This window comes from Zophobas morio, unplaced genomic scaffold (genome assembly GCF_036711695.1).
Source record: "Zophobas morio isolate AGI-343-1 ecotype UQ-CSIRO unplaced genomic scaffold, CSIRO_AGI_Zmor_V1 ptg000011l, whole genome shotgun sequence".
Taxonomy (NCBI): Eukaryota; Metazoa; Arthropoda; class Insecta; order Coleoptera; family Tenebrionidae; genus Zophobas; species Zophobas morio.
Window position 1 is genome coordinate 22005959 of NW_026972116.1, and position 14811 is coordinate 22020769.

General features: G+C 35.1%; 1 protein-coding gene across 1 annotated transcript; it reads right to left on the minus strand.

Annotated features, from left to right (window-relative positions):
* Window positions 1-8640: 8640 nt before the first annotated feature.
* On the minus strand, window positions 8641-10250 carry LOC135126579 (phospholipase A2 inhibitor beta-like). Its single transcript, XM_064052607.1, has 2 exons — window positions 9007-10250; window positions 8641-8945 (listed from the first exon to the last, which is right to left on the minus strand). The coding sequence occupies exons 1-2, from the start codon at window positions 10140-10142 to the stop codon at window positions 8693-8695; spliced, it is 1389 nt and encodes a 462-aa protein (XP_063908677.1). The 5' UTR covers window positions 10143-10250; the 3' UTR covers window positions 8641-8692.
* Between the last annotated feature and the right edge of the window lie 4561 nt (window positions 10251-14811).

Consider the following 14811-nt stretch of genomic DNA (forward strand, 5'->3'; position numbering starts at 1 on the left):
AAAATTTGCTTCGTGTTAAATAGTTCGTAGACACCAATAATAATCTACGACGATCTCGAATCTTTAAGCGAAAAATTTATTCCGCCTCGATTTTCTCTTTAATTCCAAATATTGCAAGAAAGCCTCCTCCCTCAGCTTCGTCCCTTGTATTTTCAGCATTCTCTCGACACAAAAACGATCCTCAATCCACAACCAATTATTGCCCAGATAAAATCTCCCTTTATCTTTTTTTGTTTTTTCTCACCAGATAAACACGATGGTCGAAATAATGACGAAACCGTAACAATAACCACTTCCTTCGGCAGAAGCGAGCTTTCTAATGTCGAATCCCTCATTTAACGCGATGGCCTCAAAGATAGGGTGGTCGACAAGAAACCGTCATTTTGTACATCAATTAAAACACGCTCCGTGTGACAATAGATGTCGAAATGACAAAGTGTGATAAGTCGCGATAATAAAGACACTTAACAATCGTATCAACGATCTTTTTGGTAGACGGCCTCACTAATGTCATCTGCCAATGGGTTTTGTGTTACCTACCGTTGGGGGATTCGACCAGATAACGCACGCTCCCAGCTCTCTATGTGATTACATCTAGACCATTTTGTCATCGACGTTTACCAGATTTTTATTCGCTGGTAAACAAAAGGTGCGACGAGTGCAAGAGGCAGTAAAATTAGCGTTTGTGGTGATCCATTCACTGATTCTAAAACCACAATGACCTCGTCACCCCATTGTGGACGACAGCTTTAGGAGACGGTCCATCAACCTTTGACATGGATGCCGTAAAGTGTCTTATTGGTGTGACCACCGGTGTCATCGGTTCTTATATTTATGTGATACGGAGAACCATTATGCGGACAAAAGGTAATAATTGTTAACTGTGTCGAAAAAATGTATTGCCACAGTAGTAAATTTAAAAAATGGTAGCCGGAAGTGAGAAAAATCCTTTTAATAACTACCAAACTATTAAATTACACATTCTGCAAAAGTGAAATCCTACACCCAGCTTATCGCAAATCTGTGGCTGTTTCCACTGGAATTTTGTTATTTTCGGGCCTTTGTTCAGCGTCTCTGTGTATAAAACACAACATAAAGGGTTCTCCAGATTGCAGATAACCATGAACAAGATGTCTGATCTATTTATACACTGCGAGCTTCTTTATAAAAGTTTGAAAGGAGTTTGGTACTCACTGATCTACGCTTTGTGTTGATTCGTTCAAGGATCAAGGATTACATCATGTCATCCCCGAAAACATAAATATCCTATTTACATCTGTTAAATTGGTAATTGTAACAAAACATACATAATTCAATCCTATTACTATACAAACTCAACTAAAAAATGAGGGGGCGACTCTTGTTTTGTTGCATACGGTATTATGAGCTTAAAGTGATGTGTTAAATGCGAGGGGGATCATCTAAAAAGCATTTAATTCATGCTGCAGATTTAAGCTTGCTATACTTATTTGGCTGAGGCGGAGTGGGAAAGCTGACATGGGGGATTACATAACCTGGATTTTTTTATGTAATGCTAAGAGCGTGGTAATGAAGTTAACACAACCGCAGCTTTTACAATAACTTAAAAAATTGGTCGAAAGTTATTTCGACAGAAGTTACCTCGCTCCTGAAGTACAATCCAACAAATACTGCTTCTCTGAAAAATTATAAAATTTTATTTTGCCGAATTTTACTTTTTCGTGATAACCTCTATAGAGTAAAAATAATATAGAAGGTACTAGTCACAGTGTAAGAGAAAAAAAGGTGTCACCTGCATGCTTAAAAAAAGATAGTTGGGAGCCCGATAAAATTTAATATTCTTAAAAAAAGACACTTGGAGCCCCGAGAAGGTTCCACATTCTTAAAAAAAAATGCATTAGAGATCCCCAAGAAGCTTTTACATTTTTAAAAAAGACAGTTGGGTCCCCCGAGAAGGTTTCATAATAGACAAAAGGACATTTGGGGCCCCCTAGAAGTTTTCACATTAAAAAAAACGGTTGGGACCTCGAAGAATGTTTCACATTAAAAAAGAAGATTTTTGGTGCCACCAAGAAGGTTTCATTTTCTTAAAAAAAGACATATTTGGCTCCGAGAAGATTTTACATTTTTAAAAAAGCTAGTTGAAACCTCCGACAAGGTTTTACATTCTTAAAAAAAAGGCAATTGGGACACCTTAAAAAAAAGATATATGATGCCCCCAAGAAGGTTTCACATTTAAAAAAATTGATTTGGGACCGCCGAGAATGTTTCACATTCTTAAAAAAAAGACATTTGGAGCCCCGGAGAAGGTTTTACATTTTTAAAAAAAGACAGTTAGGTCCCCCGAGAAGGTTTCACATTCTTAAAAAAAGACATTTGGGGCCCCGAGAAGGTTTTACATTTTTAAAAAAGCTAGTTGAAACCTCCGACAAGGTTTTACATCCTCAAAAAAAAGGCAATTGGGAACTCTTAAAAAAAAGATATTTGGTGCCCCCAAAAAGGTTTCATATTAAAAAAAAACTGATTTGGGACCGCCGAGAAGCTTTCACATTCTTAAAAAAAGACATTTGGGGCCCTGGAGAAGGTTTTACATTTTTAAAAAAGACAGTTAGGTCCCCCGAGAAGGTTTCACATTCTAAGAAAAAAGTACATTTGGGGCCCCCGAGAAGGTTTTACATCCATAAAAAAAACATTTGAGGCCCCCGAGGTTTTTTTACATTTTAAAAAAGGACAGTTGGGTCCCCGGGAAGGTTTCATATTCTTAAAAAAAAGGAGATTTGGGGCCCCCGAGAAGGTTTTACGTTTTTAAAAAAGACAGTTGGGTCCCCCGAGAAGGTTTCACATTTTTAAAAAAGACAGTTGGAAGCTCCGACAAGGTTTTACATTCTTAAAAAAAGGCTATTGGGACCCCGAAAAGGTTTCATATTATAAAAAAAAAATTTGTGGTCCCCGAGGAGGTTTTTTTACATTTAAAAAAAGACAGTTGGGTCCCCCGAGAAGGTTTCATAATAGACAAAAGGACATTTGGGGCCCCCTAGAAGTTTTCACATTAAAAAAAACGGTTGGGACCCCGAAGAATGTTTCACATTAAAAAAGAAGATTTTTGGTGACACCAAGAAGGTTTCATTTTCTTAAAAAAAGACATATTTGGCCCCGAGAAGATTTTACATTTTTAAAAAAGCTAGTTGAAACCTCCGACAAGGTTTTACATTCTCAAAAAAAAGGCAATTGGGACCTCTTAAAAAAAAAGATATTTGATGCCCCCAAAAAGGTTTCACATTTAAAAAAATTGATTTGGGACCGCCGAGAATGTTTCACATTCTTAAAAAAAAGACATTTGGAGCCCCGGAGAAGGTTTTACATTTTTAAAAAAGACAGTTAGGTCCCCCGAGAAGGTTTCACATTCTTAAAAAAAGACATTTGGGGCCCCGAGAAGGTTTTACATTTTTAAAAAAGCTAGTTGAAACCTCCGACAAGGTTTTACATTCTCAAAAAAAAGGCAATTGGGACCCCTTAAAAAAAGATATTTGGTGCCCCCAAAAAGGTTTCACGTTAAAAAAAAACTGATTTGGGACCGCCGAGAAGCTTTCACATTCTTAAAAAAAGACATTTGGGGCCCCCGAGAAGGTTTTACATTTTTAAAAAAGACAGTTAGGTCCCCCGAGAAGGTTTCACATTCTTAGAAAAAAGAACATTTGGGGCCCCCGAGAAGGTTTTACAATCTTAAAAAAAGACAATTGGTGCCCCCGAGAAGGTTTCACATCCTTAAAAAAAATATTTGGGGCCCCCGAGAAGCTTTAAATTTTTTTAAAATACATCTGAGGCCCCCGAGAAGGTGTCTAATTCTTAAAAAAAAACATTTGAAACCCCAGAGAAGGTTTTACATTTTCAAAAAATACATCTGGGGAACCGAAAAAGTTTTAAATTCTTAAAACAAAAAATTTGGGGTCCCCGACGTTTTTTTACATTTAAAAAAAGGACAGTTGGGTCCCCGAGAAGGTTTCATATTCTTAAAAAAAAAGGACATTTGGGGCCCCCGAGGTTTCCTATTCTTTAAAAAAAAAAAAACATTTGAAACCCCCGAGAAGGTTTTACGTTTTTAAAAAAGACATCTGGGGCCCCGAGAGGGTTTTACATTTTTAAAAAAGACAGTTGGAACCTCCGACAAGGTTTCACATTCTTGAAAAAAAGCCTATTGGGACCCCCGAAAAGGTTTCATATTCTTAAAAAAAAAAAAATTGGGGTCCCCGAGAAGGTTTTTTACATTTAAAAAAGACAGTTGGGTCCCCCGAGAAGGTTACATATTCTTAAAAAAAAAAACATTTGGGCCCCCCGAAAAGCTTTTACATTTTTAAAAAGACAGTTGAAACCGCCGACAAGGTTTTAGATTCTTAAAAAAAGGCAATTGAGACCCCCGAGAGGGTTTTACATTTTTAAAAATCCAGTTGGAATCTCGGACAAGGTTTTACATTTAAAAAAAAAAAGGCAGTTGGGACCCCCGAAAAGGTTTCATATTCTTTAAAAAAAAAAAAATTGGGGTCCCCGAGAAGGTTTTTTACATTTAAAAAAAGACAGTTGGGTCCCCCGAGAAGGTTACATATTCTTAAAAAAAAAACATTTGGGCCCCCCGAAAAGCTTTTACATTTTTAAAAAGACAGTTGAAACCGCCGACAAGGTTTTAGATTCTTAAAAAAAGGCAATTGAGACCCCCGAGAAGGTTTTACATTTTTAAAAAACCAGTTGGAATCTCCGACAAGGTTTTACATTAAAAAAAAAAGGCAGTTGGGACCCCCGAGAAGGTTTCACAATAAAAAAAAGACATTTGGGACCCCCGAGCAGTTTTCACATTAAAAAAACAGTTGGGGCCCCGAAGAATCTTTCACAATATAAAGAAAGATATTTGGGGCCCCCGAGAAGGTTTTACAGTTTTAAAAAAAGACAGTTGGCTTCCCCGAGGTTTCACATTCTTAAAAAAAAACATTTGGGGCCCCCGAAAAGCTTTTACATTTTTAAAAAGACAGTTGGAACCTCCGAGAAGCTTTCATATTCTTAAAAAAAAAAAAAAGAAATTTGGGGCCCTCGAGAAGGTTTTACATTTTTAAAAAAGACAGTTGTGATCCCCGAGAAGGTTTCACATAAAAAAAAGACACTTGAAACTCCCGAGAAGGTTTTACATTAAAGAAAAATATTTGGGGCCTCCGAGAAGATTTTACAGTTTTAAAAAAGAGAGTTGGGACCCTCGAGAAGTTTTCACATTCTTAAAAAAAGTCATTCGAGCCCCCGAGAAGGTTTTAGATTTTTAAAAAACACATTTGGGGCCCCCGAAAATATTTTACATTTTTATAAAGACAGTTGGGTCCCCCGAGAAGTTTTCACATTAAAAAAAACAGTTGGGACACCGAAGAATGTTTCACATTAAAAAAAAATATGTTCGGGACCCCCAAGAAGGTTTTACATTAAAAAAAATACAGTTAGAACCCCCGAGAAGGTTTCACATTTTTAAGAAAAAGACATTTGGGGTCTCCGGGAAGGTTGTACGTTTTTAAAAAGACAGTTGGAACCCCCGAGAAGATTTCGCATTAAAAAAAAAGGTCGAAGATTACTTCCAGAGTACTTTCTTCGCCCATAAACTACAACTTGTCAAATCCAGGTCTTTCCAAAAATTAAAAGATTTGATTTTGCGAATTTTATTGTTTTTTATGGAAAACATCGTAAGCTAAAATAAAAATATGTATCTAATGTTTGAGTAAAGGTAAAGAAACGTGCTAACCGTTCGTTACAAGTGAATTTTTCTATTACAAAATTTTGTGTTGATGTCATCCACATTTTTGCAAGGACATATGTAACAATTTGAATGGATGGATTGTAATACTGATATTTAAAGTATTGTATTATTGTTATTCTTGAATACAGATTTATATTCAATAAAATAACAAAACAATTTAATCACGTCTGCCGTATGTAATAACAGAGGTACGACTGAAATCATTTAAGGTATTCGTAATTTAAGACAAATAGCGATAACACTTATCAACCCTTAGACCTGAGAGTGAAATAGAAACTAAACTAAAAGATGTTTTCCACGAATTGCTATAACCGGATCACAATGCCGACGGTCCAGACTTTTTTATTGCTCTGACTTCCGCCTATTGAATAAAACACTACATTTTATTTTGATTTTCGATATTGTAATTCACATTTCGTTAATTATAACTCGTCTAGATCTACGGAAAGCTGAGCAATCCCTAGCCTCCCCTAGCTACGGCCTTGTCTAGGGGTTATGAAATATCAAAAAAATATGAAAGCACCAAATTGGCCGATCGACTCCATCACTGTACGTCTTTAGCTTATTCTCAATAAGAAAATCAACTTGAAAGTGTTTATGTTTATACATCGGAAGAATGTCACGTGGAAATTAGTTTGATTTGAATAAGTTCATCCTCTCAAAACAGAGGATCAAAACTATCAAATAGGCTACAATCGATAAAATATTCTGAATATCTGTATTATAATTCTTATTAAATAAAGACGTTTGTATTTTCACATTTTCGGGAAAATGAAGTGACTCGTTCTTAATTTGATCAATTAAAAATATGAATGCGATGATGAATCACAAGTAAAAACTCATCATATTTTGCACATTTTGGGGTAGAATTTATTCCGCAAAATTTTGAGATAAAGTCATCAATTTCTTAGGAGAAATAAACAGATTTATTTTGATCAACAATTTACCATGTTTGCAATTACTTTAAAACGTCTGCAAGTATTCAGGTTTGCAATTCTTGATTTACTCATTAGAATAAATTGACTGACTTATTAATTTTTCGACTCACCCTGCATAAGCAACTCGCTTACGCTCAGGAAGAAAATTATCTTAGGGGAAAGTCCCCCTTATTGGACCAGTGCCTGCATTGAACCACCCTATTTTTTTTTAATCTAGAATAGTTGCCGACATCTAGTGCATATTATTCGAAAGTATTTGGCGCCAAAGCAGTCTTGTGTAAAATTCCATTCTGTAGCGGTAAGTGTCTGCTTGTTAAATTGCAAAGAAATTTTGCTACCATTGTGATACAACTTTTCGCATGTTTTTGTAAGGATATATAGCCTAAATTATTTCATAAATACAGTGCACAAAGACTACATTGGTCAAAGCGTAATAAAATTAAGAACCTAACCTAGAAATAAATATGTTTTATTTCGTTATAGCGTTTTAACACAAGAAAATAGTAAATTTTATACCAGCGCGTATATTGGACCACCTTAGATTCTCCTTATTTGGACCGGTCTAATTGAAGGAACTCCCGATTTGACCAATCACGTCACAGTATCTAGGCGCGTAATTTTAGAACTTCGTATTACAATGCCCAATAATAAATTTTTTTATAATAATCTATTAACTATGATTTTATACTAGATGGATGCGGAAAAACAAGCAAAAAAGAAGTATTATAAATGGAGCGAAGAGGACGTGGATAACGCACTAACTGCTTTTCGTAAAAATCGACTAGAGTTGAACGAATGTTGTCGGCAATTTAATGTGCCAAAAGCCACATTTAAAAGACGTTTGTCAGATAGTAACAAACACATTAAGGGCAGTACGAAACGCGCCGGGGTGATTACAACGTTGCCTGCCGAATTAGAAGCTGATTTAGTGGAACACGTCCTTAGGTTAGAAGCTTGCTTTTTTGGAATCACCAGATGAGATGTGATGAACCTTGCATATCAATTGGTGGAGAAAAACAAAATATACCACAGATTTAACAATACTCTACAACGTGCTGGAAAAAAATGGTATTACAATTTCATCAGAAGACATCCCGAACTATCACTTCGATTACCAGAAAAAACATCCATGGCTTGGGCGAAGGGTTTCAACAGAGAAAATGTTACAGAATTTTTTAACATATATGAACGTATTTTTTTTTTCACATTTTAAATAAAATTATGTTCATTTCATGCATTTTTACCAAGAAGGTCAAATTTAAGAACCGGTGGTCCAATTCAAGAATATAGTGGTCCAATTTAGGAACCCAGTCTCCTAATTTGGACCACTTGCAGACCTTAAAAAATTATTTTTTTTAACCAATTTGGATGTTTCAAAAAATTCTAAAAAAATTACCAAACATTGAAAACATGTCAAAGTTAATGGCTCAACACTAGATAAGTTAATATCGTATTACATTTTGGTATTAATTGAAAAAATGTCCCACTAGGTCCGAATGAGGGGACTTTCCCCTATTATATCTTGAGACTCAAGTTATAATTATTACCAATAATTGTGTTTTGTATTTTTATTTTTATTTTAATTTGTGGCTTTCAAATGCATTCACTAAACACACCAATTCCAAAAACAATACGTTTTTCATTTCGGCGACATGCCGTTATTGTTTTTCAATCGGCGTGCAAATTCAGATTTGCATTGATAAAAACTGCAATTACATAAAATCACTGAGTGAATTTAAAACGCTTCTGCATTTGAAATAAATCCAAATAATGAATCAATATAAAATAGTTATCAATTATTTTTCGCTCTGTTAGATTTTGTGTGCATAGACAGAAGTTGGTGATGCAGAAAAATACAATAGGGAAGGGTGGATGGTAATCGCTTTGTCCCATTTATATTCAAAACGATTGACCGGGGCTTTTGATACACCAGCAGAATTATGTATTAGCAACACTTTTATTCTTACAACGTTAAAATTATCATTAAAAATCAGTCTAGGTCGTTTCTTGCGACGTTGTAGGGGGACTCGGGACCCAACCTTCTGGAACCGTTGTTGTACCATTTTGGCGCATAATAAATCAAATAAGCCACCAGGGACGCTAGAAGAATGACCAGCAGCGACAGGAACGAAATTAAAATCCTGTGGGACTTTTTCCCGAATTTTTGGGGGTAGCACAACGGCACGTTTCGCTCAGTTACGTCGATTAACTTCTTCGAGTTGAGGGTGGTCGGAGATGTACATCTAAAAAGAAAGTACAATCACTGTAGCAAGACTGTATTAATGGTTGCCTATTCACACTTACTTAATCTTATCGCTTTTGTACAAATTGTCCACTTCTTGAAGCCACAACAAATCGCAGTCACAAGTCCACGGATTATCCGTCAAATCGACCAAATCCAGCGTCCTAAAAAGATACTTGTAGGTGATATTCAAGTGCTGTAACGCATTTCCAGACAACGACAATCTCTTCAACTTAGAAACCATATTCTTAAACATCGCCCCGAACACCAGCTCGTTAAATTCTTTCAAATTGTTACAATTCCGAATCGACAACTCCTCGAGAGCTTCCAAATTATAGAAAGCGTACGGATGAATATTTTCCAGTTTTTTCATTCGATCGAGTCTGAGGGTTTTCAAAGAGTGATAACTCAACTGTTTCACTTCAAGGACTGAGATATCCGAACCAGAGAGGTCTAAATATTCTACAGAGTACGGCACCCGGGGGACTTCCTGGAAGTGGTTATCGGCCAGTGAAAGGTGCTTCAAGTTGGTGTAATTAACGAAATATAAATTCCCGAGATCGGTTAAGTTCAAATTATCTAACTTGATTGTTGAAATGTTCAAACTAAGACCGAGCTTGTGGGTTAAGAAATCCGAATTTTGGGTCAGCCATTCACCAAGAGCGTTGTCGTTGTAGCTCAAATCTATAAACTGGAGTTGAACTAGTGGCAAGAAGACGTCGATTTGAATTGTATTAATGTGGTTGAAACTCAAGTCCAAGTATGTCAGTTTTTGGCAGTTTTCGAAAAGGGCTCTATTATCCAAGGTAGTGATCTTGTTGTGACTCAAAATCAGTTTTCTTAGATCGGGGATTTCGCTGAAAAATTTGTCACTAATAGAGCTGATTTCGTTGTATGATAATATCAAAGTCTGTAAGGTGCGGCTGGAAAGTTTGTTTTTGTTTTCGTCCAGTTCTTGGATTTCGTTGTGCGACAAATCCAACAAGTTTAAATCAGCAGTCAACTGATCCTGACTTGGCACACTCTGTAGATGTATTCTAGAGCAGTCTGCTTCCGTAACCACTGAACTCTCGTCTTGGCTTGTAACACGTTTACAGACACAATAATTTTCGGTTTTTCTTACGGAACATAGTTGGTCGGACGCCCCGTTTTGGAAAAATAAAAATATAAACACTATTGCGGCGGATAACTTGTACATTTTCACGGTTTACTGAGTGTACAACTCACACTAAATAATTTAGGTGAAAGATTATCACTATTATCACAGTTCAATGAGTTCTCGATATTTACAGGTACTGCTACTGATATCTAGGGTAAATAAAACAATTGTGAAAATAATCTTAGGTTTATCTGTTCGTATTTGCGATATAATTAATAAATATTGTTTTATCTATGAATCATAATCCGCTACAGTAAAAACCTAATATGTATTTTTTTGATCTATTGGAACTTTGTCTCCGCTAAGGTCGATTAGATATTATAACTACAAGGGCTTACATTTTGCCCTTTTTTCTTAATATTCTTTCTTTTCACAACAAGACAGGTAAAACATGTTTAAAATGGGTGGAGCTTAATTTTTGGCTTCGTTTTTTCTCAATACACATAGTATTCTTTGAACAACGCGATACTTAAAAAACATTTTTATTATTTCTTGTGGAAAAATAAGTATTTTGCAGTTAAGCGCCGCCCCGTTGGTTCACGGCGAATAAAAAAATCATCACAATTGAGACAGGGCGGGTGGGCGGGGCTTATATTTAGCCCTTTTTTCTTAATATACATAGCCATCTTTTCACAACAACACACAACAAGAAACTTAAAACATGGTTAAAATGGTACATTTTTGCAAGGAAAAATGTATATCGACAGTTCTTTATACCAATTTTCCATTTTAAACATGTTTTAAGTTTTGTGTTCTGAAAAGAAGTCTACACATGTTAAAACAAAAAGGCAAAATGTAAGCCCGCCCACCCACCCTGTCTCAATTGTGATGATTTTTTTATTCAAAGTGAACCAAGGGGGCGGAGCTAAAACTGCAAAATACTTATTTCTTTGCACGAAATTAAAAACATGTTTTTCAGTATCGTATTAACCCCGCCCATCCACCCCATCTCAGTTGTGATGATTTTTCTTAAGTTTCTTTTTAGAAACCTAAAACAAGTTTGAATAGGTAAATTTTTGTAAGGAAATGTATATACAATTGAGATCGAGACGGATGGGTGGGGCTTCTGTTTTGGTTTTCTTTTTAAATTAATACATTTTGTTTTATTTGTGTCACCTGATTACTTAGGAAATTATTTCACATGGAAATTTCTCGCAGAAAAATAAGTTTTTTTCACAACAAGAAACGTGATACATTTTTGCAAGGAAATATGAATTTTGCAATTATGGGACGGAGCCTAATTGCAAAATCGATATTTCTTTATACGAATTTTCCATTTTAAATATGTTTTAAGTTTCATGTTGTGCTAAGAAGTCTACACATATTAAAACAAAAAGGCAAATTGTAAGCCCGCCCACCCGCCCTGTCTCAGTTGTGATGATTTGTTTTATTCGCCGTGAACCAAGGGGGCGGAATTTAACTGCAAAATACTTATTTCTTTACCAGAAATTAAAAACATGCTTTTGAGTATCGTGTTGTTCAAAGAACACTATGTATGTTAAGAAAAAAAGCCAAAATATAAACCCCGCCCACCCACCCCATCTCGATTGTGATGATTTTTTTTTTTTATTCTTAGAAACTTAAAACACGTTTAAATTGGTAAATTTTTGTAAGGAAATATGGATTTTGCAGTTACGCTACGTCCCCTTGCGTCAAGACGAATAAAAAAATCATCACAATTGAGATAGGGCGGGTGGGCAGGGCTTATATTTTGACTTTTTTTTTTCTTAAAATGTGTAGTCATCTTTTTACAACAAGAAGCTTAAAACATGTTTAAAATGGTAAATGTGTATAAGGAAATATCGATTTTATAATTATGCTCCGCCCCTCGGTCTGACAACGAATGAAAAATTCATCACGATTGAGATTGAGGCGGATGGGTGGAGCTTCTGTATTGGTTTTCATTTTTAATTAATACATTTAGTTTTATTTGTGTCACATGATTACTTATGAAATTATTTCACATGGAAATTTGTCGTAGAAAAATAAGTACTTTACAGTTAAGGTCCGCCCCTCAGAATTGAGATAGGGCGGGTGGGCGGGGCTTATATTTTGCCTTTTTTTTCTAAATATACATAGCCATCTTTTCACAACAAGAAATATGGTACATTTTTGCAAGGAAATATTGATTTTGCAATTATGGGACGGAGCCTAATTTCAAAATCGATATTTCTTTATACAAATTTTCCATTTTAAACAGGTTTTAAGTTTCATGTTGTCTAAAGAAGTCTACACATATTAAAACAAAAAGCCAAAATGTAAGCCCGCCCACCCGCCCTGTCTCAAATGTGATGATTTTTTTTATTCACCGTGAATCAAGGTGGCGGAGCTTAACTGCAAAATACTTATTTCTTTACAAAAAATTAAAAACATGTTTTTGAGTATTGTGTTGTTCAAAGAATACTACGTATGTTAAAAAAAAACAAAATATAAACCCCGCCCACCCACTCATGTGATGATTTTTCTTATTCTTAACAACTTAAAACACTTTTAAATAGGTAAATTTTGTAAGGAAATGGATATACGATTGAGATCGAGACGGATGGGTGGGGCTTCTGTTTTGGTTTTCTTTTTTAATTAATACATTTAGTTTTATTTGTGTCACCTAGTTACTTACGAAATTATTTCACATGGAAATTTCTCGTAGAAAAAATAAGTACTTTACAATTAAGCTCCGCCCCTCGGCTTACGACAAATAAAAAAAATTCATCAGAATTGAGATAGGGCGGGTGGGGGGAGCTTATATTTTGCCTTTTTTTCTGAATATACATAGCCATCTTTTCACAACAAGAAATGTGGTACATTTTGCAAGGAAATATGAATTTTGCAATTTTGGGACGGAGCCTAATTGCAAAATCGATATTTCTTTATACGAATTTTCCATTTTAAATATGTTTTAAGTTTCACATTGTGATAAGAAGACTACACATATTAAAACAAAAAAACAAAATGTAAGCCCGCCCGCCCACCCTGTCTCAATTGTGATGATTTTTTTATTCGCCGTGAACCAAAGGGGCGGAGTTTAACTGCAAAATACTTATTTCTTTACCAGAAATTAAAAACATGATTTTGAGTATCGTGTTATTCAAAGAATACTATGTATATTAAGAAAAAAAAAAGCCAAAATATAAACCCCGCCCACCCACCCTATCTCAATTGTGATGATTTTTCTTATTCTTAGAAACTTAAAACACGTTTAAATTGGTAAATTTTTGTAAGGATATATGGATTTTGCTAAAGTCACTAGATCTACTATTACTTTTACTTTATTTCAAGATCGAGTCACATTAGATTTTGCAGTTACGCTACGCCCCCTTGCCTCAAGACGATTAAAAAAATCATCACAATTGAGATAGGGCGGGTGGGCGGGGCTTATATTTTGACTTTTTTTTCTTAAAATGTATAGTCATCTTTTTACAACAAGAAACTTAAAACATGTTTAAAATGGTAAATGTGTATAAGGAAATATCGATTTTATAATTATGCTCCGCCCCTCGGTCTGACAACGAATGAAAAATTCATCACGATTGAGATCGAGGCGGATGGGTGGAGCTTATATATATCTTAATATACGTCGTATTTTTTGAACAACACGATACTCAAAAACACATTTTAATTTCTCGTAGAAAAATAAGGATTTTGCAGTTAAGTTCCGCCCCCTTGACTCACGACTAGTGATGTAAAAATGCCGTATTTTATTTTTGCGGTATAAAACCATGGTATAATACCGTTTTATACGGTATTTTATATGGTATTATATTCAAATTTTGGCGCCAACATTTTTCATTTTTAGCTTTATGGTAAACGTCATCTGGTGATTTACTAACTAAAGTCGCGATCTTTTCTATAGAACCACTCCCTAGTGTAAATTTTCAAAATTTGTTTGGTGTAAGTAACGTTGACGGGTTTCTGGGGGAAAACATATGCGTCAAAAATCTGACAGGTTAGATGGCCCCATTGTTAATGTAGATATTTTATTTTAATAAATAGATGAACAGAACGTACAGTCTGCACGGGATACAGTGCGACATAGCTGAGGGCAACCGAAAGATTCGTGTTGTGCTAGTTTCGATTGCCATATCAACTACCGCTACCAACCGCGTTCGGCGTAAAGTACTAGATGACAGGGCTACCAACTTGACTTTTTATCGAGTGGTTCCGTAGAAATGACCACTACTGTAGTAGAGAGAATAAAAGAAAAACACTTCACGAAGAATTTATTATAAAAAAAAAAAAAAACAATAAACTATATAAATATGAAAATAAAACATTTTTCTCAATTAAAAAAAAATTAACAAAAGTAGAGACTATTGTTTTATTGATCTTCATCAACTACGTGATATTATCATCGGCAATGTCGAGATCATTATCTACATCGTCTTGCAATTTGAGGATATTCTCATTGTCATCCTCATAATCATAAATATTATTTTGCAATGATAAATTGCTTTTAATGTAACTTAATGAGTTAAAAAAATTACGATTGACATAACCTAAAAATTTAATTTTATACCAGTGGTATAAAAACATTTTATACATACCGTATAATACAGTTTTAAACCGTGGTATTATACAGTCTGTATTATACACTCACATCACTACTCACGACGAATAAAAAAATCATCAGAATTGAGACAGGGTGGGTGGGCGGGGCTACATTTTGCCTTTTTTTTTCTTAATATGTGTAGACTTATTTCGACAACAAGAA

Coding starts and splice junctions, on each gene's coding strand:
- LOC135126579 (XM_064052607.1), bottom strand. CDS start 10,142: ATGTACAAGTTATCCGCCGCAATAGTGTTTATATTTTTATTTTTCCAA. Junction 8,946..9,006: donor TACAAAAGCGATAAGATTAA/GTAAGTGTGAAT, acceptor CTTTCTTTTTAG/ATGTACATCTCCGACCACCC.